The following is a 22,058-nucleotide window of genomic DNA, read 5'->3' on the forward strand; positions in this document are numbered from 1 at the left end:
TCCTGTCCCTGCTAGGATAAATGCCCATGGCCTGGCTGGGAAACAGGTGCTGCTTCTCAGGGACCTCTTTGTCTTCACAGTCCCTGTTGCTGAGGCTGAGACCAAGTTCTTGCTATACCCCTGCAGAGCTGGCTGCTCTTGCGGAAATCTTTCTCAGCTGGGTCTGAGTGAGCGGCAAGTTGCCAGCGTGCTAGAGGAAAAGGTCTAGGGAAAACCCAGGAAACAGGCAGGACCTTGAGGCATGAGAGCACATGCCCCAGAGAGTCTGCACTGACTGGCTCAGAAAGAAGACTGGGCAGTTTAAAGGAAGACCCCAAAGAGAAACGCAGTGTTTGACATCTCCCAGAGCAGGGCCGCTCAGCTGGACTGTGGCGGAATGCCGGGCTAGCGATTCCGGCACCGCTTGGGGAGCCGCGGGCTTTACGGAGCGGGTGAGCGCATGGCTTGTGGGGCAGGATTGGAGGTAGCTTTATGACCGCCTTCGAGGTTCGCCAAGTTGGCGCAAGTAGACGACTTAGAGTAAGTTGTTAGTTTTCTATAATAATTTTGTAGGATGTCTGTTGGTTCACGGGGTTCCGGAGTAAGCCCTTGCGTTCTAACCCGACGGGCTAGGTGCGGCTGCCAACTCCTTAAGTCCCAGAACTGGTAAACAGCTCATTGAGATAGGGTGTTAGTGGTAGAAGTTATTATGGAGTAAATATAAGGTAAAGTAAAAATTTGTTTTATTCACTCACCTGGCCTCACCCTCTTATGAATAAGAGGGGAGACCAGCTGGAACAAAGTTGCAGTAAATATAAGTATAGAAAGCATAGATATGCTGTCTAAGCTACGAAGAGAGGCAGTCAAGAGGTGGAGTCTCCGATGTTTCTTCAGTTACAGTATGCTGGATACAAAGGGGGTCTGTTGGCCCACAGGGTTCACTAGTGAGTCCTTGCTTTCCACCCCTTGCGGGATAGGTGCGGCTACTCACTAGTTAGTCCTAGGGCTGGTCAACAGCTCATGAATGGGATGGTGGATAACAAAACTGTAACACGGTGAATCGTTGTTGATTGTTGGATTTTCGAGGCCTTGGTTTTCACTGGGATACGCCCAGGCGGGGAGGCTGAGGACTGGCTACAGGGTGATCAAGCCTGAAGGATCATCCAGTTGTCGTCTCTGCTACTTCTTGCCTCTATGCCTTTTTATAGATGTTGGTTGGACTGCCTCTGTGACACTAACTATGATATAAGCTAAGCATACAGGGATAGGATAGTTTTCTTTTACATAATAGTTACTAGGTAGATTTTCTACATAAGTTTCGTTTCTGCAGGAATGACACTTATAGATAAGAAATGAAGCTTATAAAATACGCATGTGCAGCTTAATACAAGCGTGGGAAAATATAAAGCTTTCATTTTGATTAGAAGCCAAAACTACAAGGCCACATAAATGTGAGAGTGCCGCACAGCAGTTATACAGAAATAAAATAAGACATTTACATGGACCAGGAGCTGTGAAGACCAGCAGAGATGAAAGTCCAGTCAGCTGAACCCTCACAAGTCATTGAGACCCAGGCAAGCCACATGCAAGGAACACCTCTGCTGTTCCAGAGAGGTAAGTACCTGCAGACAGCGGGGTAGTGTGGGTCATCCCTGCTGCCCCCAGTCTCAGGATGGAGTGGGATAAACCCCATGGGATAGTTAGCAGGGACTGACTGGGATGAGGGAGAAGGTGGACCCACTGAGAGAAGTGGAGCCTAGAGGGAAACTGAGGTGGCTAGAGCAAAGAAGGGATTCGCACAGCATACTGAAGAAAAGAAAAGCAGAGCTAAAACAAGATGGTAACAGCCTAACTGAGCCATCAAACTTAAAGAAACAAGAGGGATCAAATCCTCTTTGTTAAGGAACTGGTACCAGTGGAGACTGGAAATAAGTAATCCCCCTTTTGAGTTACTGTCCCTGGGTCAATGAGAGACACCTGGGGAGTAGGATCCCACTAGTATTTGATTTATGGTTAAACAGGGCCTTATACCCTGCACCTGGGGTCTTCAAAGCAATTCAATCTGTAAGACCTGAATTAAGGCTAGAAGATAGGTTTGTGTGAAGTGGCTAGTATTAGCTTTGGATTCAGATTTGGCTGATTCGGGGGATAGTGCTTTGATTCGGTAATTCGAATCACGGTCCTAATTCAATTCAGGCAATTCTGATTCAGAGATTTGGCTGCTGCTAAATATCTGAATCAGCCAGGCCCATCCCTGCCAGCCCTTCAATGGCTGTCCTGCCTGCTCCAGCTCCCGGCTTTTTTGGGGAGAAAAAAGCCCTAACTCACGGGTGCTGCCAGGCAGGGGGGTGCAATCCCTTCTATCCCCCCCACTGCACCATGTGACATGGGGGGGCTCTGCATGAGCCCCACAACACCCCCTGCTTCCCCAGCCCCATGAAGGGTGCCCCATGCCATGTGGAGGGCTCTTTCACTTGCCCCTGAAGACCCAAGGCTGCATCAGGAGCGGTGTGTCCCGAGGCCTTTCTTGGTTATTTCTTAAAGGGCCAGAGCTAGCTTGGGTGGGGCACACGTTGGGAGGGCTGGGGGAGTGAAGCGTAGGGTCAGGGAACTCGTGTAGAGTCCCCATGCAGTGTGGGGAATTGGGGGGAAGTGGGGATTGCCCCCCCCATGTGGCAGCACCCAGTAGGCCAGGGCTTTTTCTTAAAGTACCAGGAGCTGGGGCAGGTGGGGTAACCATGGGGTGGGGGGCTGGGGGAGCAGGCACATGTCAGCGTGGCTGGGGGAGCTGGGGCAGCTGGTAGGGATCCCCCCATGGTTCCCTCCCCCAGCCCACCCTACCTCACTCCTAGTACTTACCAGCTTGGAGCTGGCTTTGGCCACCAGGAACTGCCCGAATCTTCAAAGCTCTCTGATTCTTTTCGAAAGATTCGGAGAGCCTTGAATCGATTTAGACCTTTAATTTGATCCCTTGTTTTGATTCGGATTTGGAGATTCGGCTACCAATGGGGGAAATCTCCTTTGAATCAAACCACCACCCAAAGCTTTGCATAGACCTACTACAAGACACAAGAAAGCATTAAATAAGTCAATCCAGGAATAATTACAGAAATGTTGAATTCCACAAAGAAAGATATAGAGATGATAACGAGGAAAGAAAAAGAGAGAAGAGCAGGTCTGTGTGTATACACTTGTGTGAGGCTGTGCATGGAGGGGCTCTTCTGGATGGCACATGTGAATGTGGGAAAGTCTGTTTACACATGTATCTGATCCAAATATGTGAGGAGGAGATGGAGCTGGCACCTATGCATGTGTGTTTCCATGTATATTAGTGAATATGCCAAGGGGAAGTCCTTGTGACTTTTCCCTCTGTCTGGGGATTTTCCCCTTCCTGGAACTTCTGGATTATTCCACAGCTTTCTCACACATATACTTGCTTGTTGAGGATCCATTGCAATCAGCACTCGCTACACAGTTGTGTCCCACAACAGCACAGAAATAGTCAGTGTAGTTCCGTGTTATGTCGAATCTGAGCAGGCAGAGGAAAAGAACCAGAGCCTCTATTTAGTCCCATTTCTTTCCTGTGTTAAAGTATTAGAGCCCAGTGCAAAGTGTTGGATGTTCACTTGCAGGGAGATATGAGCCCAGGGACTGTGCAACTGTGGTTTTTTTGTCCTGGCCAGCTGCTCCACAGAAGCATTCATTGGTCTCTTTCCCCATTGTCCCAACTCACCTGAAAGTCCCTGGCTTTGCTTTCCCTTCCAAGAAGCTATCCCTGGCCTGATGCCCTTTCTCTATGAGGGGCTAGGATCACATTGTACAGCCACTTCCCAGCACTCAGCTCTGTTCCCTTCTGATACCCACTCCAGGCACACATGCCTCTGCCTCAAGCAATCTACAGGAAATTCTGGGTCCTCACCCCATTTCCAGGCCTCTCCACACTGAAGATGACCAATGCCAAATGTCACTGCCAGGAGACACAGGAACATAAGAGTATAAGAACTGGCATTTACTGAGTCAGACCATAGCCCCATCTTGCCAAGATCCTATGTCATACCGTGGCAGAGGGTGGACACTGAAAGGAGGAGTGAACTGGGTATGATCAGAGATTTTGTTTCCACTGTTCTTCTTTGACTTGCAGCCTGAAGACTTTAAGGTCTAGGAAGTTCTGACTCAGGGACTGTATCTCTAACTCCCATACTCAACCAATAATGATGTCCCTTTCCTCAAATAATTTGTCCCATAAATCAAACAATTTAATCTAGCTAAACTGTCAGCTTCCACAATATCTGGTGCAAATGTGTTCCACACTTTAATTACATGCTGTGTGAAAATGTTCTTCCTTCTTTTAGTTTCAAACTTACTACTAGTAGTTTCATTATATGACCCCTAGTTCTTACGTTGCGAGGGAGAGTAAATAAGAAATTCCTATTTGCTTTCTTTTTCACCATTTAGTATTTTGTAAAGCCTCATCATGTTCCTCCTCAAGTGTATCTTTTCTAAACTGAATACGCCTTACCTCTTTAGTCTCTCCTCATATGGAGGCCCCTCGCTACCACTTGTTGTCTTTCTCTGGACTTTCCCTACTTCTATAACCTTTTTCCAGTGTGGGGGCCAGAACTGGGCTTAGTATTCAAGGTGTAGAAATAGCATGGATTCATAAAGGGGCATGTAACAGGGTGCTGTCTCTGGTGGTATTTTTAAAGGTCCATGAGTGGGGCACCCTTGAAGTCCTGCTATATTTTCCTCCTCCTCTGGGGACCAGCTTCCCCACTTTGCTTGTTGCCATGACTTGAGGTCACTTGGTTTTTACAGAGGAAGGCTGACCCAAAGGCTCTCAGATGGGCTCTAAGGCTCACCACCTGTAGAATAATAAGCTGCTGCCTTAAAGGCAAAACGCATACTCTGATTTTCCCTTGACGTGCCCCATGCCTCTCAGATGTTTTATAATATTCTTTTTATGTTGGGGTCTCAGCCACTGTAGGCTTACTTTCTCTCTCTCTAGCTAGGCCCCTCCGGCTTTGCCCCTCTCTCTGTTGTTAGAGCTGCTCACCTAAGTCCACCCACTAGGACCCGGCTCCAAGGTTCCTAGCTTCCCTTCAAGCGACACTGGGCTCGTGGCCCTAGTACTGCACCCCTAGTGCAGCAGGGCTTCTTGAGCTCTCTATCACAGTGCTCTTTGGCACTAATGAGGCCTCCTCCTCCCCTACAGCCTCATTCTCAAACCACCAAACTTAACATTAAATGTAAATAATAGGCCTCTGTGGCCATACAAGGAAAATAAAGGTAGGAGAGGCATACTGCCTGCTCACATGCAATTGCGCTTCTGTGTCCCAGCTTTTTGCATTCTTCCTGAGGAGGCTGCCACAGCTTCTCCATAGTCATCAGAAGTCCCCCTCTCCACTGCCCACCTCCCCCCACCCCCTTCTTCTCCTCCCATTTATATGGCTTTGGCCTTTGCCTTCTGTTCACCTGACCAGCTGGCAGGGCTCGATCCTTAACCCCTGCTTGACTAGACAACTGCACCCAGAAAGTCCTGGATTTAAAGGGTCCACCCTGCTTGCTGGTAACAGGGCTAGGGTTCTCTGTTATGGGTCATGATGATACTTCCTGTTTCATTTACGATTGTCTTCTGAATAATCTCTAACTTTGGTTTGCCTTTTTGATAGCTGCTGAGCACCGAGCTGATGATTTACTGAATTGTCCACCATGACTCTCAGATATTTTTCTTGTGTGGTAACAGATAATGTAGAGACCATCATACTGTACATACAGTTTGGGTTATTTTTGCCCAGGTGCATCACTTTATATTTATCTACATTGAATTGCATCTACCATTTGGTTGCCCATTTGCTCAATAGTGTCAGATCTTTCTGTAGCTCCACAGTCAGCCTTGGTCTTTACCACTTTATCATTCTGTGTCATCTGCAAATATGGGCACCTTGCTACTCACTCCCTTTTCCAGTTCATTTATGAATATATTAAACAGCACTGGTCCCAATATAGATCCCTGTGGGATCCTACTGCTTCCTTCCTTCCATCCTGAAAACTGGCAATTTATACTCACTCTTTGTTTTTCATCTTAAAGCCAACTTCTAGTGGATGTTCCCTGTTATCCCTGAACTATTGAACTTAGTTTAGAGGTTCTGATGAGGGGCCTGGTCAAAGACTTTTTGGAAGTCCAAATATACTATGTCAACTAGATTACCTCACCTCACCTGCTTATTAACACCCTCAAAAAATTCTAGCAAGTTGGGGAGGCATTATTTCCCTTTGACAAAGCCATGTTGATTCCTCCCCAGCAAGTCAGGTTTATCCATGTACTGAACAATTATATGTTATTATTGTTTCTACCAGGTTTCCAGGAACAAAAGTTAGGCTCACTGGCCTGCAGTTCCCTGCACTCCCTCTAGCGCCCTTCTTAAATAAGGGAGTCACATTGGCAATCCTTTAATCCTCTGGTCCCAAGTCTGTTTTAGCAAGAAGTTGCATACTGCAGTTAGGAGTTCAGCAATTTCCGACCTGAGCTCCTTCAGGACCCTAGGGCAAATGCTATCAGGTCTTGGTGATTTACTACTGGTTAGTTTATCAGTTTTCTCTTGCACTTCGTTTCTTGAAACCTCAGTGTGTATCAACTCTACTGATTTGTCGCTAGAGAAAAGTGGACCTGTTCATGGAATTTTCCTAACATTGTACACAGTGGAAACAGATGCAAGGAATGCCATAGCTTTTCAGCAACTGTCTTGTCATCCTCTAGTGCCCCTTTTACATCCTGAGCACACAAGGGTCCACTGAGAAGTTGAGCTGAAAGGCTCCCTGGCAAGTCTTCAGCTTCTCATGTCCCTAAAGACATTTCCTTTTGTTGGTTCCAGGACTAACTGCTCCCCATAAAGTCCCCCATTCTTACTGCATTTTCTGCTGTCACAGCCTCACTCAAGTCCTCTAGCATTTCTAGCTCTCTGCTGTCAGCCTGGTGTGGGGGGTGGATAGTATATCCCTAGATGTACTTTCTTCTGTTGAAACCCAGGATTTCTGTTCACAAAAGATTGTACAGTACCTCAGTTATCAATTGAAAAACCTCTACTATTTGATTCAATGCAGCCTCTGATGCAGTGTGTCCCACCAGTACAACCTACTCTCTCATTCCTAAATAATCTGTATTCTGGTATTACAGCATCCAATTGATTTTCCTCATTCTACAATGTTTCAGAGATACCTAATATGTTAATATTATTATTTAATGCTCAGCATTCAAGTTCCCCCACCTTTCATCCTAGACTTCTATCATTAGTAGAAAACCATGTGTATTTTTTCTTGTTCTGTGGTTAGTTATTTCTAGGTTTACCATATTTTTAGTTTAAAAAAGACAACATCTGTCAGGGAAGCGGGGAGCAAAATATGATTGGGGGAGAGGCAGTGATATGCCTGTGCCCTGCCCCTCACTTCCAAGCCATAGCCCACTCCCACTCTGCTGCTGCCCCTCACTCCCAACCCACAGTACCCTACCCACCAGACCATGCTGGTGCCCCTTGCTCCCAACCTGCAGTCCCCCTGTCTCTGCTGATGCCCCTCATACCTGACCTGCAGCCCCCTGGCACTGCCTGTGCCCTGTGCTCCCAACACACAGTCCCCCACACCCCTGGCACCCCACACTCCCAAGCCACAGCACCCCCAGCCCTTCAGTCCTGACCTGCAGCCCCCTGCTCCTCTTAGTCCTGCAGCGTCTCCGAGCTGCCCTGCCCTGTGAGGAAGGGCACTGGCCCTGGTGCTGCCAGCTGGCCAATGAAGCTCCCTTCTGGCCCTGAAGTGACCCCCCGCCACCTGCTTTCTCTAACTGTCCCTCACGGGAGGGACAGGCACCTCCCCTACCCTGCTGCAGGCCCAGCATCCAGACACCTTCCCCCAGCACTGGCAGGCACCCACCTCTGCTCACACACCCATCTGCTCCATACACACACACTCCCCCCGCTCCCTCCAGCCCCAAACAGTTCCTTACTAGGGCAGATTGGGGAGTGTTGGGAAAAACTTTGATGTCGGAGTGACCAAAATCCTGGACATTTGTTGATATATATTTTTTAAAACTGCCTGGATGGAGATGGGAGGACTGAAAAAGAGCACTTCTGCGAAAAGTCCTATGTATGGTAACCCTAGATACTTCCGTGTAACTTTTTACTCATTAGAGATGTTTTCTTATGCTTGTCTTCATACTGTTTCTTATCCCTATACAGTGTTTCAGTCTGAACTGTGTGCTGTTCTGCACCTGTCAACTTCCCCCTTACCCCCTGCTTTTCCTTTAAAGCATGCCCTACCACTTTTTAAATGTTACATACAAGCAGTTTAGTACCATTGTGGCTCAGGTAGAAGCCATTCCTTCTATACAGGATCCTCCTGTTTTAAAAGGTCCCCCATTTCCTAATAGACCTAAACCCTTCCTCCTTACACCACTGTCTCAGCTACACATTGAGGCTCTTGAGCTCTGGCTATCTACCTGGCTCTGCACAGGGCACTGGAGGCATTTCAGAGAATGCTTCCATAGGGGTCATGGACTTCAACTTCCAACCTAGAAGCATAAATTTAGCTTCCAAGACCTCTCTGCTTCCCCTACCCATGTCATTGCTACCCACATGGAACATAACCACTAGCTTCTCCCCAGCCCTAGCAGCTTATCTATACATCTTGCAAGGTCCACTACCTTTGTACCCAGAAGGCAGGTCACCGTTCAGTCCTCTTGGGCATCACAAACCCAGCTACCTGTGTGCCTCATAACTGAATTGCCCACTGCCACCACTTGTCTGCCACAGACTCCCACCACTCCCCAAGAACAATCTCAGACTTATCCCCCAAAGAGACCCCTCTCCTGGCCTGAAGGTAAGCAAGCTGTTCTTAACCCAGGACTAGCAGGGGAATCCCAGCCTGGGGTCTGTACCGCTGTGCCTCGCTCTGCAATGTTCACATACATACTCCTTGATATTCACTGCAGCTGTTTACAGGGATAAGCAGAAATGCACCTACAAGTCTGTATTGAGCTCTTTGTCATCTATCCAATTCCATTTCCGTTTGATGTTGGAGTATGTCAGGCCAAGGAAATAGTAGCCATCTTCTGATATTCTGTAGAGAAAGTCCTAGATGGGAAATAAATATAGATGTCATGGCCAGAAAATTCTCCCTTCCCCAGAGACAGTCCCTCCCCGCTTTGGGGCAGAGGGTACCACACCACCAATCAGGGAGTAAGGGCCAATATGGGAGAGGGGTCAGGCTGGAGCTAGAGGGGTCTGTAAAGTTTTGTGGATCAAAGAGTACTGGCAGAACCTCTCACTGGTCCTATCCCCATTTCCAGAAGATCTGTCCCCAGGTCCTCAGGCTCAGGGGTTGTTGAGACAGGAAAATGTTATTGGTTATACCCATGTAATTATCCCAGGTTTGTTAGTCCAACAAAGATCCTCTGAATCCCTTCCCAGACCTTCCTCTTTTGGGATGAGAGCCATTTGCTTGCTTTAGCAAAGTCACCCCTAAACAGTACTCTTACTGTGGTGTGGTAGTGTCCCCCTCACCCAGAGCTGAATGAGCATGTCTGGCTGTGAGTTAGACACCTGAGGGCACTAGAAGATGCCAGTGCAAAAAACAGGGATCATTACCATTTATTTCACCAGGCATTAGGGATGGGGTGAACATCTCACCAGTTCATCTTTGCTGTTGATAATTACAAGTTTGGAGCCATTCTTTATACATTCCTTCATACTGGAATTCCAGCTCTTTTTGTCCTTCCCTTCAGACAAGAAGTAGCAACTTGTTCTGTTTTCTGTCCACCCTGAGGGGCAACCTGCAGGAGGGGACACAAGTACAGAAAAATCACTTGTATCACACAGCAGTGAGGACAGTGCCCTTTGCAGATCTCTCAGAGAATAGTGGAAGACACAGCTGACACCTGTCTGGACTCTCAGGCAAGAAACAGACCTCACAGAATGGAGAAGATCAGCTGTGCTGCAATATATCCATGCACAGCTGATCCACTTCACTGGGTGAAACATGCCCTGCCTCTTCTCCCCTGATGGTGCAGGACAAGGGGAAATGTGATCTCCCTGCATTCTCTGCTTGCTTAGATCTGCACCATGGGTCTGCCACAGTGCAGATAAGTGTTTTATTGATCAGCCACCCCCCTGAGACATACTGAGTGGGGAAGCAGTTTTCTCCACTGTGGCAGACCTATGCAGTGTGTCTAGGCAGGTAGGGAAAGCAGGGATTTCCCTGCCCAGCCAGATGTGCAGGGCTGAATGAGCAGGTAATGCACCACAAAGTAATAGATATCTGCCACAATAAAGTGGCAGAGTCTATTACTACCTATTGTTTCACCACTGATTTTCTGTTGTGTGGTGAAACAAAGGGTACTGATATCTATTTTATCAGCATCTAAGCTGCCATAAAAATTTCAGACAATGTCTGTTTCCACCCTCAGTGGAGCAGCAGGGATCCCCAAGGGCCAGGGTGGCTAACACCAGCAGAGGATGTTCTGTGGAGGAACCAAAAACCATCACAAAAGTTGTGGCTGGACTGAAGTGGCCCTTAGAACCAACTGCTTCTCTGCATAGTCCCCAGGCAACTGCTTGGGAGGTGGGGAAGGAAGGTTTGGCAGCTGGAGCATGATATGGCCAGACAGAGGCCACTGAGAGCTGCAGTGCACCAGAAGGAACACTTCCTGCCATTGCTAGGCACTGGGTGAAAACCTGAGATGGAGGAAATATGGGACAGTGGCTCAAGGGCCATGGGACACAGTATCACTGGTTACTGTATAGCTCCAGATCAAACCATCAGGGCTGTGTCCTGTGTCACAGTATTAGTCTGTTCCATGGAGCCAACACTCTGGGGCTTGGGTAATGAGACACCATGTCCATTCTTTCGGTAAGCAGCTGTTTCTGAGAACAAATACATATCTGGAAAAAGGCATAGCAGGAAAATATCCCCTTTTCTTGCCCCAATGAGAAAATGGCAAAGAACCTTTTCTGAAATTGCCCAAATGAAAAGAAATTAAGAATCACAAAAACATCCAGTTCATGGGTCATGTATTGAGAAGTGGTGTGCCCCTGAATGTAGGGGTTATAGTAATGATATTTGCAATCCTAACAATGCTGTCTCAGTCTACAGAAGATAAATGGGAAGATTTTCCTCATATTCACAGATAGAAATGTCTTTCAGCCACTGGCTGTGCTACTCTTAAGTCAAGTGAGCAGACTAGGCTCCCATTTCTGGTCCCACCTGAAGCCCTACGGAAGACACAACTGCAGAGTCTTTTTGTCAGGCACTGGGGACCTCCCAGCTGGGCCAGCAGAATGGGGGATCAGAAATCTTGTACTACCCATTTTTTCCTTAAACTAAGTAGACTCTTACATGAGCATGAAAACTGAATTTTCAGTGACATGGGGTGATCTGTTTTACCTGTGGAGGTTTTGGAGACTGTTTTTACCTCAGATGTCCCTTGTGAAGTTTGGAAGGTTTGAAAATAACAAAAACATATAGGGTAGCATTTGATTTCTCTTTGCACATATAAATGGCAGTTTTCTAAGCATGTACCTGGCCATCCTTGGCCCAGGCTTTATGCTCTGGATGAACACGTGGTGAGTACACTTGTAGCAATGCACAGACACACACGATTTTAAGTCCCAGAAAACAGATACATAAGAGGCTGACAGCCCTCCCATGTTTTAGCCAGAACTGGCACACTTGTCCTGGAAGCAGCAAGCCCAGCTTCTGTAAGTCCTCCCCATCACCACTACCCAGCACTCTCTGCTACAGCCAGCCAGTGCCCGCCCCGGGCTTTCCTGCGGCTCCTCTGGACTGTTACCTCTGCACTGCTTCTGGGGCGGTGGTAGTGATGGAGCTGCAGCACGGGCTCCACGTGGCTGTAGCAGGGAGTGCCAGGCAGTGCTGAGGGGGGGTGCTGCTTTTCCCCCATGCTGAATCACAGTTTCTGTCTGACCACCACTGCTGCCACTGCTGTTCTGCATGAGCAAGTGAGTCTGCAGCAGGTACGTGGTACGCTTGGTCAGAGCTATGCCACGGGTTCCTGTGGATCCATTTCCACCGGAGTGAGTTTGGAGAAGGTGTAGGGCAGGGCTGGGCTGCATGCTGCTGGCAGTGGTAGGGAGGCACCACAGGGTGCACAGGCTCCAGGTTGTTGTGGGACAGGGGCCGTACTAACCAGCTCTGGGGGGCATGTCTAAGGGAGCTCCCATGCACACCCCACCATGCCCACAAACCCTCCCTGACAAACCCCACTCTCCCACACACAATCACACACCCCACAAACACCGTACCCACTCACATCCTCCCCACCCCGCACACACATACCTGCATGCTCCTAGAGGGAGCCCCGCTCACTGCTACATGCACACATACCACCACACAAGCATCCACACCACCCCATGCACACGCCACCACCACTCTCCCCACACACTCCCAGCCACCTTCTCCTCCAGAGACCCCACAAACCCCATACCCACACATATACATCCCCACAAACACACTGCCTACAATCCCACATATCCACTCACCCACATCTATACATACCCCCACATTCCACATACACAGACCCCCACACACCCCTCCACACCACCCACAGTATGCAAAAATAAGACTTCATTTTCAACTATTATGCAATCACCTGTATATACACAGCACAAACATGCACAAATCAGGACAAAATATTTGTTAAATAAAATTAAAGTATGTATTGTGGATGTTTGACTTTTAATATATAATTTGTTTTTTTCAAGGTCCAAGATGGCAAACCCCTTTACCAAGCAGAGTACTGCCAGGGGAAGGAGAGGGACTTCTGGTGGCAAAAGTCAGGGTTTAGGGGGTGGGACTTCTGGTCCAAAGATTGCGGCTATGGGGCATGTCACTTGCCAGGGTTGCAGGGCTGTCAAGGGTTTCAAGGGGCAGGCTACCCTTGCAGCCCTCAGCAGCTTGCCAAAACTTGTTAAGCAGCCCTCCAGCCAAAATAACTTCCCGCCATGGCCCTGGGCTACAGCATCATGTGCATTCAGCACCCCATGCTGCAAAAGGGTGGGGTGGGGGACACTTTAACTAAAGGTTGTTCAATGAGATTTAGTTAAAGTCTTCCCGCCACTATCTTTAAGCTCAGGGATGCTGAATACATGTGACATAGAGGCTGCTGGAGTGTGTGAATGAGCACTCTCTGGCAGACTCAATCAACAGAGTCTGCTCTGATGCATGCTAATTAGCACATGTCAAAGCAGATGTCCAGCACTTTTATAGATGTACTAAGATTTGGAAAGTTGTCTTGAATCCTGCCCTCCCCACTTCTACAGCAGAGAAAGCAGTGTTTGGAGGGTAGTCAGGTGGCCCCTTGCCTTCTGCCCCTCCCCACTTCTTCCCCCTACAGACTTCCTTCCTCTCTGCCACCTGCACCCTCCAACCCCCAGGTCCCCACAGGCTCTGCTCCTCTCCCAACTCCCCAAGCTTCTGCCCGTTCTCCTCATGCTCCCTGCAATTTTTGCCTCCCCCCACGCCTTACTGTCAGATGCTACTTGGGCTACTCCATCCCAGAACATAGCATGGAGAAGCTCAGCCCTTGCTTGGCCATGCAGCAGTGTCCACACTGCTGATTACCTGTTTTCACCTGAACATGAAAACTGAATTTCTGTTTTACCTTTGGTGGTTTTGGAGACTGTTTGTAGCTTGCATGGGCCTTGTGTCATTGGGACACCTGGAAATAACAAGCGCATATAGGGTAAAATTGTATTTCCCTTTGCACACTGAGATGGTCATCTACCTGGCTAATTTTGGCCCCAGTTTTATGCTTTGGAAACACACCAGCTGGCTCCATTTGTGGCTATGCAGGCACATACCTGATTTGAAGTCCCAGAAAACTGATACATGAAAGAATGACAGCCCTCCCATGTTTCAGCCATAACTGGCACACTTGTCTTGGAAGCAGCAAACCCAGGTTCTCCAGGCCCCGTCTGAGGTGATTTGAACTTGCATTTTTTGGATTTCTTAACACAGTTCTCCAGCAACCATACCATAAGTTATGCAATGGTAGTCCCTGACCCCCCTGCTCTGCTTAATAGTGAGGCACTACTCCCTACTTTTACTACTCATTGCATAACCTAGAATAAGACCAGTGAAATGGGAATTTCTTTTCCCCAATGGGAACAAGACTTCAGGCTAGAACACAGGGTGTGCTCTCTCCCAGAGTGTCATATGCCTTACTTTGGCACACAGCTTGTTGGGTGCTCATTTCCCTTTGCCTCCACATATCTCACAGTCTTGGTTGTCCAAGCGGCCAGCTACAACAAGGAGCACTGGACAAGCATCTCAATCATGCCTGACCTGTGATATGGTTATTAGAGTACTGTGTTGGGAAGTCAGAGAAAGATGCAGGTTCAAACCTCCTCTAGGCGAAGGGATCTTAGAGCCTTTGTCCATGTCCATATGGATGCGTGCCCTAATTACTCAGCTATTAAGGCAAAAACATGTGAGGGCTCTCTATACCTGTTAGTCATGGGGTTATGGCTGGCTATGTGCTTATTCTTAGATACAGGTATGTATCTACAATGGGTATTCATACATGCTCAGGCAACTGATACTGTATTTCTTAAATATGAGATAACTGTAGCTGGGTTCTACACACAGAAAATTTATACATTCATTATAATTTTCCAGATATAGAATCTAAGATCTAGAGGATAGTCTTGAATTCCTGCCATGCCTTGCCATAGCATGGAAAACAGTGTTGAGGGGTGACCAAATGGCCAACCTACCCTCTGCCCCACCCACTTCTTCCCCCTGTAGCCTTCCTTTCCCCTGCCACCTGCACCATCCCCTACTCCCAACTCCCTACAACCATGCCTCTCCCCGAGCTGTCCCCAGTCTCTGCCTCTACCACCCCGCAACTTCCCCCATCCCATGGCCTTCTCCTCATGCTCCCACCAGTTTCTGATTCTTCTGCCCGTCGCCCCTCCCGTTGCCCCCCTTACTGTCAGATGCTACTTGGGCTACTCCATCCCAGAACATAGCATGGGGAAGCTCAGCCCTTGCTTGGCGATGCAGCACTGTCCACACTGCTTATTACCTGTTTTCACCTGAGCATGAAAACTTAATTTCCAATATTGCAGGCTTATCTGTTTTACCTGTGGTGGTGGTTCTGGAGACTGTTTGTTGCTCAGATGGGACTTGTCCCTTTAGGAGACCTGGAAATAACAAGTGCACATGGGGTAAAATTGTAGTTCCGTTTGCACACTGAGATGGCCATCTACCTGGCTAATTTTGGCCCCAGTTTTATGCTTTGGAAACTATGCAATGCCTAGTCCCTGCCCCCGACTCTGCTTAAAACTGAGGCACTACTCCCTATTTTTACTACTCATTGGATAACCTGGAATAAGACCAGTGAAATGGGAATTTCTTTTCCCCATTGGGAACAAGACTGCAGCCTAGAACACAGGGTGTGCTCTCTCCCGGAGTGTCATATGCCTTACTTTGGCACACAGCTTGCTGGGTGCTCATTTCCTCTTGCCTCCACATATCTCACAGTCTTGGTTATCCAAGTGGCCAGCTACAACAAGGAGCACTGGACAAGCAACTTAACCATGCCTGACCTGTGGTATGGTATTTAGAATACTGTGTTAGGAAGTCAGAGGAAGATGCAGGTTCAGACCTTCTCTAGGCAAAGGGATCCTAGAGTTTTTGTCCATGTCCATATGAATGCGTACCCTAATTACTCAGTTATTGAGGCAAAAACATGTGAGGGCTCTCTATACCTGTTAGTCATGGGTTTATGGCTGGCTATGTGTTTATTCTTATTCTTAGACACAGGTATGTATCTACAATGGGCATTCATACATGCTCAGGCAACGGATACTGCATTTCTTACATATGGGATAACTGTAGCTGGGTTCTACACACAGAAAATTTATACATTCATTATAATTTTCCAGATATAGAATCTAAGATTTGGAGGATGATCTTGAATCCCTGCCATGCCTTGCCACAGCATGGAAAACAGTGTTGAGGGGTGACCAGATGGCCAACCTGCCCTCTGCCCCACCCACTTCTTCCCCCTGTAGCCTTCCTTTCCCCTGCCACCTGCACCATCCCCTACTCCCAACTCCCCACAACCATGCCTCTCCCTGAGCTGTCCCCAGTCTCTGCCTCTACCACCCTACAACTTCCCCCATCCCATGGCCTTCTCCTCCTGCTCCCTTTAGTTTCTGATTCTTCTGCCTCGCCGCCCCTCTCTTATTGTCAGATGGTGGTCAGGTTGCTCCATCCTGGAGTAAACCATGTGGAAGTTCAGCCCCTGCCAGGTTATGCATCAGCAGTGTCTACTCTGCTGATTGGCTGGGAAGTCGAAGAAGTTTTCATGTGCTCTGTGCCAGGAGTAACTCCAGCCTGAGACAGAGCCCAGCTGTGCCTGACATGAAGTGGGAGGGAAGGCTTGGAGGGGAGTGGCAAGAGGCTGCTGTGAGTTTGAGTCGGCCCTAACCCAGGCTCAGGACTAGAGTCAGAGCCAGTACAGAGGTTTGCTGCCCCCTCCACATTGTATGTGAATGTAAGACAAGGGGCTTTTCCTCCTGTGAAGATTGTGGGGGACCTCATCTTATATTTGAGTAAATATGGTAATTTACTGCATATGCTCAGTCTATGAGTACACCCTACTGGTTCATATTGCAGAGGAAGTAAAATCGCTCTTTGTATATAAGTGCCAAGACACATGGGTTTGTAAAGTCAATAGTATTCTGCCTTTAATCTCCACATTGAATGGCTGCTCACATTTCCAAAGGTTCTTGTCTGTTCAAAGAGGGCATTTGCTTTCAGGGAAAATCCCAGTGGTATGTGGTCTCCTCACCTTTCCCTCCCTAATCCCTAACACCTGATTGATATATTGATACAAAATAGGCCAAGTTTTTCAAATAGCTCATTTCCAAGACTCACCAAAATGAGTAGCTAGCTTTTTAATGCAGCTCAGCAAGCTGGGTGCAGAGCATACCTGAAATCCTTGCCAGATAGACAGTGATAAGCAGACAAAAGTCTGGCCCTGGCTCTGTGGTCAGTCTGTTCCCCCAAGTATGTTATCATTTGTCTGGGTGTCACTGCTACAGTCTGCTCCTGCCTGCAGCAACTCAAGTGAGACATTTGAGCCTGATAAATCTGTGTCCCCAGCAGGGGCTGATTTACTACCAGGGTCTCCCCCAAACTACAATGAGACAGGCTGTCTGGCCTGTTTTTGAAGCAGACTGACATGTCCTTGGCTTACCTGTGGCAGTTGCAGAGGGGGCTTGCTGTCCTGATGACTTTTTTAGCTTGTGAGTCTCACTTCAGTTATGATATTTATCTCTGTGTGTTCGTAGGCATGAGACCCAGGGGCTGTGTAATAGACTCTTACAGTGATGACTTATCATTCAAGCTGCTGCTCTGGGCTGTGAGTACCATGAATTAGATCCCACCTGGGGACAAGGAATCCTGAATAGCATATACCAGCCACAAGAACATGACACTTTGCTGATGACACTAAGATGTGGGGGGATGTGGGTGCACTAGAAGGGTGCAATAGGCTACAAGCTGACCTTGACAGGTTGCAACGGTGGGCGGATGAGAATAGGATGGGGTTTAACACTGATAAGTGCAAGGTGTTGCACATGGAGAGGAAGAACCGGCACCACACTTACAGGTTGGGGAACTCCCCTCTTGCCAGCACGGAGACGGAAAAGGATCTTGGAGTCGTCATTGACTCCACGATGAACATGGGCCGGCAGTGCGGGGAGGCAGTCAAGAAGGCCAACCGTACCCTGTCATGCATCCACAGATGCATCTCGAGCAGGTCCAGGGAGGTGATCCTTCCCCTCTATGCGGCACTGGTCAGGCCGCAGCTGGAGTACTGCGTCCAGTTCTGGGCACCACACTTCAAGAGGGACGTGGACGATATGGAAAGAGTCCAGAGGAGGGCCACTCGTATGATCAGGGGTCAGCAGGGCAGGCCTTATGAGGAGAGGCTATGGGACCTGAACCTGTTTAGCCTCCACAAGAGAAGGTTAAGGGGGGACCTTGTGGCCTGCTACAAACTGGTCAGGGGGGATCAGCAGGTATTGGGGGAGTCCCTGTTCCCCCGTGCGCTGCCAGGAGTGACCAGGAATAACGGTCACAAGCTGGCGGAGGGTAAGTTTAGATTAGATATTAGGAGGCGCTGCTTCACAGTCAGGGCGGCTAGGGCCTGGAACCGGCTTCCAGGGGAAGTGGTGCAGGCTCCTAGCCTGGGGATTTTTAAAAGGAAGTTAGATGAGCACCTTGCCGGGGTCATCTGACCCCGGTGCTCTTTCCTGCCAAGGCAGGGGGTCGGACTAGATGATCTACCTAGGTCCCTTCCGACTCTAGCTACTATGAAACTATGAAACTATGAAACAAATCAAAGCATTTGTGGCATTTTCAGCAATACTTACTTACAACTATCAGTGTCACACAAATAACCAGAAGGATTGTCACAGCCCCCAGTACAAGGCCACAGACTCTGGAGCAATGTCTCCTACCTGCAGAGAGGAGGAAAAATCTGAGGGAGGAACAACTGGGAAAGAAACGCTTCCCCTTCTCAATCTATGCACAAATTATATTCCTTTCTTTTCTCCTTTCTGAGCTCAGCAGCTGAATGAAGTCTTGTTAAGTTACACTAAGCCCCACCACACTGAACTGCTTCCTGCTTCCTCTCTGGGCATGTCTAGACATGCAATTACAGTGCAGGAATAAACTCAGGGGCTTATTGCTCTGGAGTTTTTTGCTCCTGGATGCTTGTTTAAATGGTGCATCCAGGAGCAAAAAACTCCAGAGCATACAGCTTCAGAGTTTATTCATGCACAGCACATTGAACCCAGTCAGAGCAGTCCTGGCTGGTAGGAGACCCATCCTGCCAGCCCAGTGGTACTCCAACTGGCCTCCATGTGTTCCTTTGTGGGTGGCTGGGGCAGTGTGCTCAGCACAGGGGTTACCTACCAACTAGCCCCCCACAATGTGACCCAGCCAGCAAGGGCAGAGTCTACACATGCACTGCTGGGCACAAAACAAAACAAAACAAAAAGACACAGCAGGGTAGTACTTGTGTTTTACAAAACTATCCTGCTCTGGAGTTAGTTTTATGCACCCTACTAGGAGTAAATGTGAAGATGGGGAGATATTTACTGTGCAGTTAATTAGTCAGCTGTGCCATAGATGTCTAGTGTAGATGCACCCTCTGTGATACACTGGGCATGGCTACAGCTGCGTTAATGAGTAAGCCTACGTGTGGAAGCCTTAAGGTGCCTTAGCATGGCTTGCTGGGGGAATGCCTTTGTAGGCTGCCCTGGTCAGCACCCAAGACAGCTTCCCACACAGCCAGGCTCTAAGCCCCTCTGCAGCAGAGGAGAGCAGGGGGGAACGGGGGTGTTGCTGTTGCTACTGTCTGCCTGGCCTGGCAATGCCTTACTGCCCTTCCCCCCTCAATTCAGGTGCCCTTAGCCTTAGAAGCCAGCGCTGCAGTTCCCCTGCAGTGAGCAGGAAGGCTGGGGCTGAATCTACCCCAGTGCCTGGCGCTGCATTGCCTTTTCCAGCCAGCACGGATCCAGTGCAGTGGAGCTCAAGCCTAGCGGGGCTTTCTCCAGTGCTGCTCTAGCACCAGGTGGGACTCCCCCACCCAACATTGTGCTCAGCATGCCCAGGCTGCCTCTCTCCCAGGAGTGTCTGGCAAGGAAGTAGGCAGTATCAGCTCCTCTAGGCTCAGCATTGCCCGGCCAGCAACCCCATGCCGAGGCAGAGACACAGTTTTTCTTCAGCACATGGCTTAAGGCGCCTTAACTACTCCAGTGTAATTTGTATAGCTGCTTTGTGCAGGTATCAAATTTACTCCCAGGTCACCCCAAGTTGATATAATTAAGGTGCATTAAGAGTGGACATGTGTAGACCCTCCTTAGAGACCTGGAGGTTAATTAACTTACCCGTAAGGGTGCAGGTGTAGACCTGCACCGTGTGGACTCATGTGAGATCTGATGTATATCTTCCAGTCCCAATGGGGCTCTCTCCTTGTGAGGACACCTGTAACCTTTCCACCACTGGCTGGACCCCATGCTACTGCTCAGAAATTATTCAGGAGGGTTTGGAAATGCAGGACCAAGACAAACCTTGCTATAACAAATGAGGCCTGTTACTATAAAAGAGTGCCCAGTCACTGTAAATCTCACAGTGGAGATGTGCTCTCTTTCTCTTTTCTCCTTCCCCCATTCTGTCTGTGACTGTCCCATTTTGGGGTTTCTTCCTAGGTTTATTTCAATTTGATCCCAACATTACAGGGAGCCTGTAAAATCAGCACAGAGCTGACCAAGCAGCAGAGAGCTATGGGAGAGAAGCTATTGGAGGGAAGCCACCTGGATGTTCAAGGACTGTGTGAACTAGGCAGCCATGACACAAAAGGGTCAAGAAGGCTTCTCCATCTCTTCCTACTTCAACCATCTACTGGCATTTCATAGATTTCATAGACATTAGGGCTGGAAGGGACCTCGGGAGATAGAGTCCATCCCCCTGCCCAAAGGGCAGGAAGTCAGCTGGGGTCATAGGATCCAGCAAGATAAGCATCCAATTTACTCTTGAAGGTGTTCAATGTAGGTGCTTGAACCACCTCCACTGGCAGACTGTTCCAGACCTTGGGGGCTCAGACAGTAAAGAAATTCTTCCTTATGTCCAGCCTGAAACGGTCTTGCAAGAGTTTGTGACCGTTCGACCTCGTCATCCCTTGGGGGGCTCTGGTGAACAAACGTTCCCCCAGATCCTGGTGGTCACCCCTGATAAACTTATAGGTGGCCATCAGATCACCCCTGAGCCTACGCTTTTCCAGGCTAAAGAGTCCCATGGCTCTCAGCCTGTCATCGTAAGATCTGTTTTCCTGACCTCTGATCATGCACATGGCTCTCCTCTGGACTCTCTCAAGCTTCTCCACATCCTTCTTGAATTGTGGAGCCCAAAACTGGACGCAGTACTCCAGCTGCGGCCTCACCAAGGCCGAGTACAAGGGGAGAATGACGTCCCGGGATTTGCTCGAGAAGCATCTATGGATGCAAGCCAGAGTTTTGGTCGCTTTACTAGCTGCAGCATCGCATTGGAGGCTCATGTTCATCTTGTGGTCAATGATGACCCCCAAGTCTCTTTCTTCTGTAGTGCTATCCAACGTAGCACTGCCGAGCCTATAAGGATGCTGCAGGTTTTTCCTCCCAAGGTGGAGAACCTTGCATTTTTCGGTGTTAAACACCATGTGGTTCTCATCCGCCCATTTGCTGAGCTTGTCCAGGTCAGCCTGGATCACCCGCCTATCTTCTGGCGTGGATGCTTTGCCCCAAAGTTTGGTGTCATTGGCGAACTTGGTTAGTCCACTCCTGACTCCAATGTCCACATCATTAATGAAGATGTTGAACAGGATGGGTCCCAGGACAGAGCCTTGAGGGACCCCACTGGTCACAGGGCACCACGAAGAGTGACTGCCATCGATTACAACCCTCTGGGTCCGACCACGGAGCCAGTTTCCCAGCCAGCGGATCGTGGTGGAGCCAAGGCCACAACTGGCCAGTTTGGCCAAGAGGTGATCGTGGGATACCAGATCAAAGGCTTTTTTGAAGTCAAGATATATGACATCAATCTCTTCTCCCTTGTCCAGGTGATAGGTCACCTGGTCATAGAAGGAAATGAGATTGGTCAAACAAGACCTACCCGCAACAAACCCGTGCTGGCTATCCCTTAGAATGTTAGCCTGGGCCAGTCCATCAAGGATGGCCTCCTTAATAAACTTTTCTAAGATCTTCCCCAGGATAGAAGTCAGGCTAATGGGCCTGTAGTTAGCCGGATCCACTCTCCTCCCTTTCTTGAAGATCGGCACCACATTGACCTTCTTCCAGTCTTCGGGCACTACACCAGAGCGCCAGGAGTTTTCAAAGATCCGTGCCAGGGGCTGGGCTATGACGCTCGTCAGCTCCTTGAGTACCCTGGGGTGCAGATTGTCAGGGCCAGCTGACTTGAAGGTATCCAGCTTCTCAAGATGTTCCTTCACGAGGTCAGCA

The 22,058-nt window shown here is 48.8% G+C and overlaps 1 protein-coding gene across 3 annotated transcripts in view; it reads right to left on the minus strand.

Annotated features, from left to right (window-relative positions):
• Positions 1 to 700: 700 nt before the first annotated feature.
• Positions 701 to 22,058, minus strand: part of LOC149866670 (killer cell lectin-like receptor subfamily B member 1) — a 29,983-nt gene continuing 8,625 nt past the window's right edge. The window contains exons 4-9 of one of the 3 annotated variants that reach the window (XM_090044006.1): positions 18,432 to 18,518; positions 15,129 to 15,188; positions 13,646 to 13,702; positions 9,657 to 9,799; positions 8,992 to 9,101; positions 701 to 3,508 (exon numbers count right to left, since the gene is read on the minus strand). In XM_090044006.1, the coding sequence (XP_089900132.1) occupies positions 3,385 to 3,508; positions 8,992 to 9,101; positions 9,657 to 9,799; positions 13,646 to 13,702; positions 15,129 to 15,188; positions 18,432 to 18,518 (581 nt within the window). In that variant the 3' untranslated portion in view covers positions 701 to 3,384. The remainder of the gene's footprint in view (positions 3,509 to 8,991; positions 9,102 to 9,656; positions 9,800 to 13,645; positions 13,703 to 15,128; positions 15,189 to 18,431; positions 18,519 to 22,058) is intronic. The other 2 variants (XM_090044008.1, XM_090044007.1) reach the window with 2 other exon arrangements.

The sequence above is a fragment of the Crocodylus siamensis genome, chromosome 4 (genome assembly GCF_052110815.1).
Source record: "Crocodylus siamensis isolate JL-2025a chromosome 4, ASM5211081v1, whole genome shotgun sequence".
In the NCBI taxonomy this organism is placed as follows: Eukaryota; Metazoa; Chordata; order Crocodylia; family Crocodylidae; genus Crocodylus; species Crocodylus siamensis.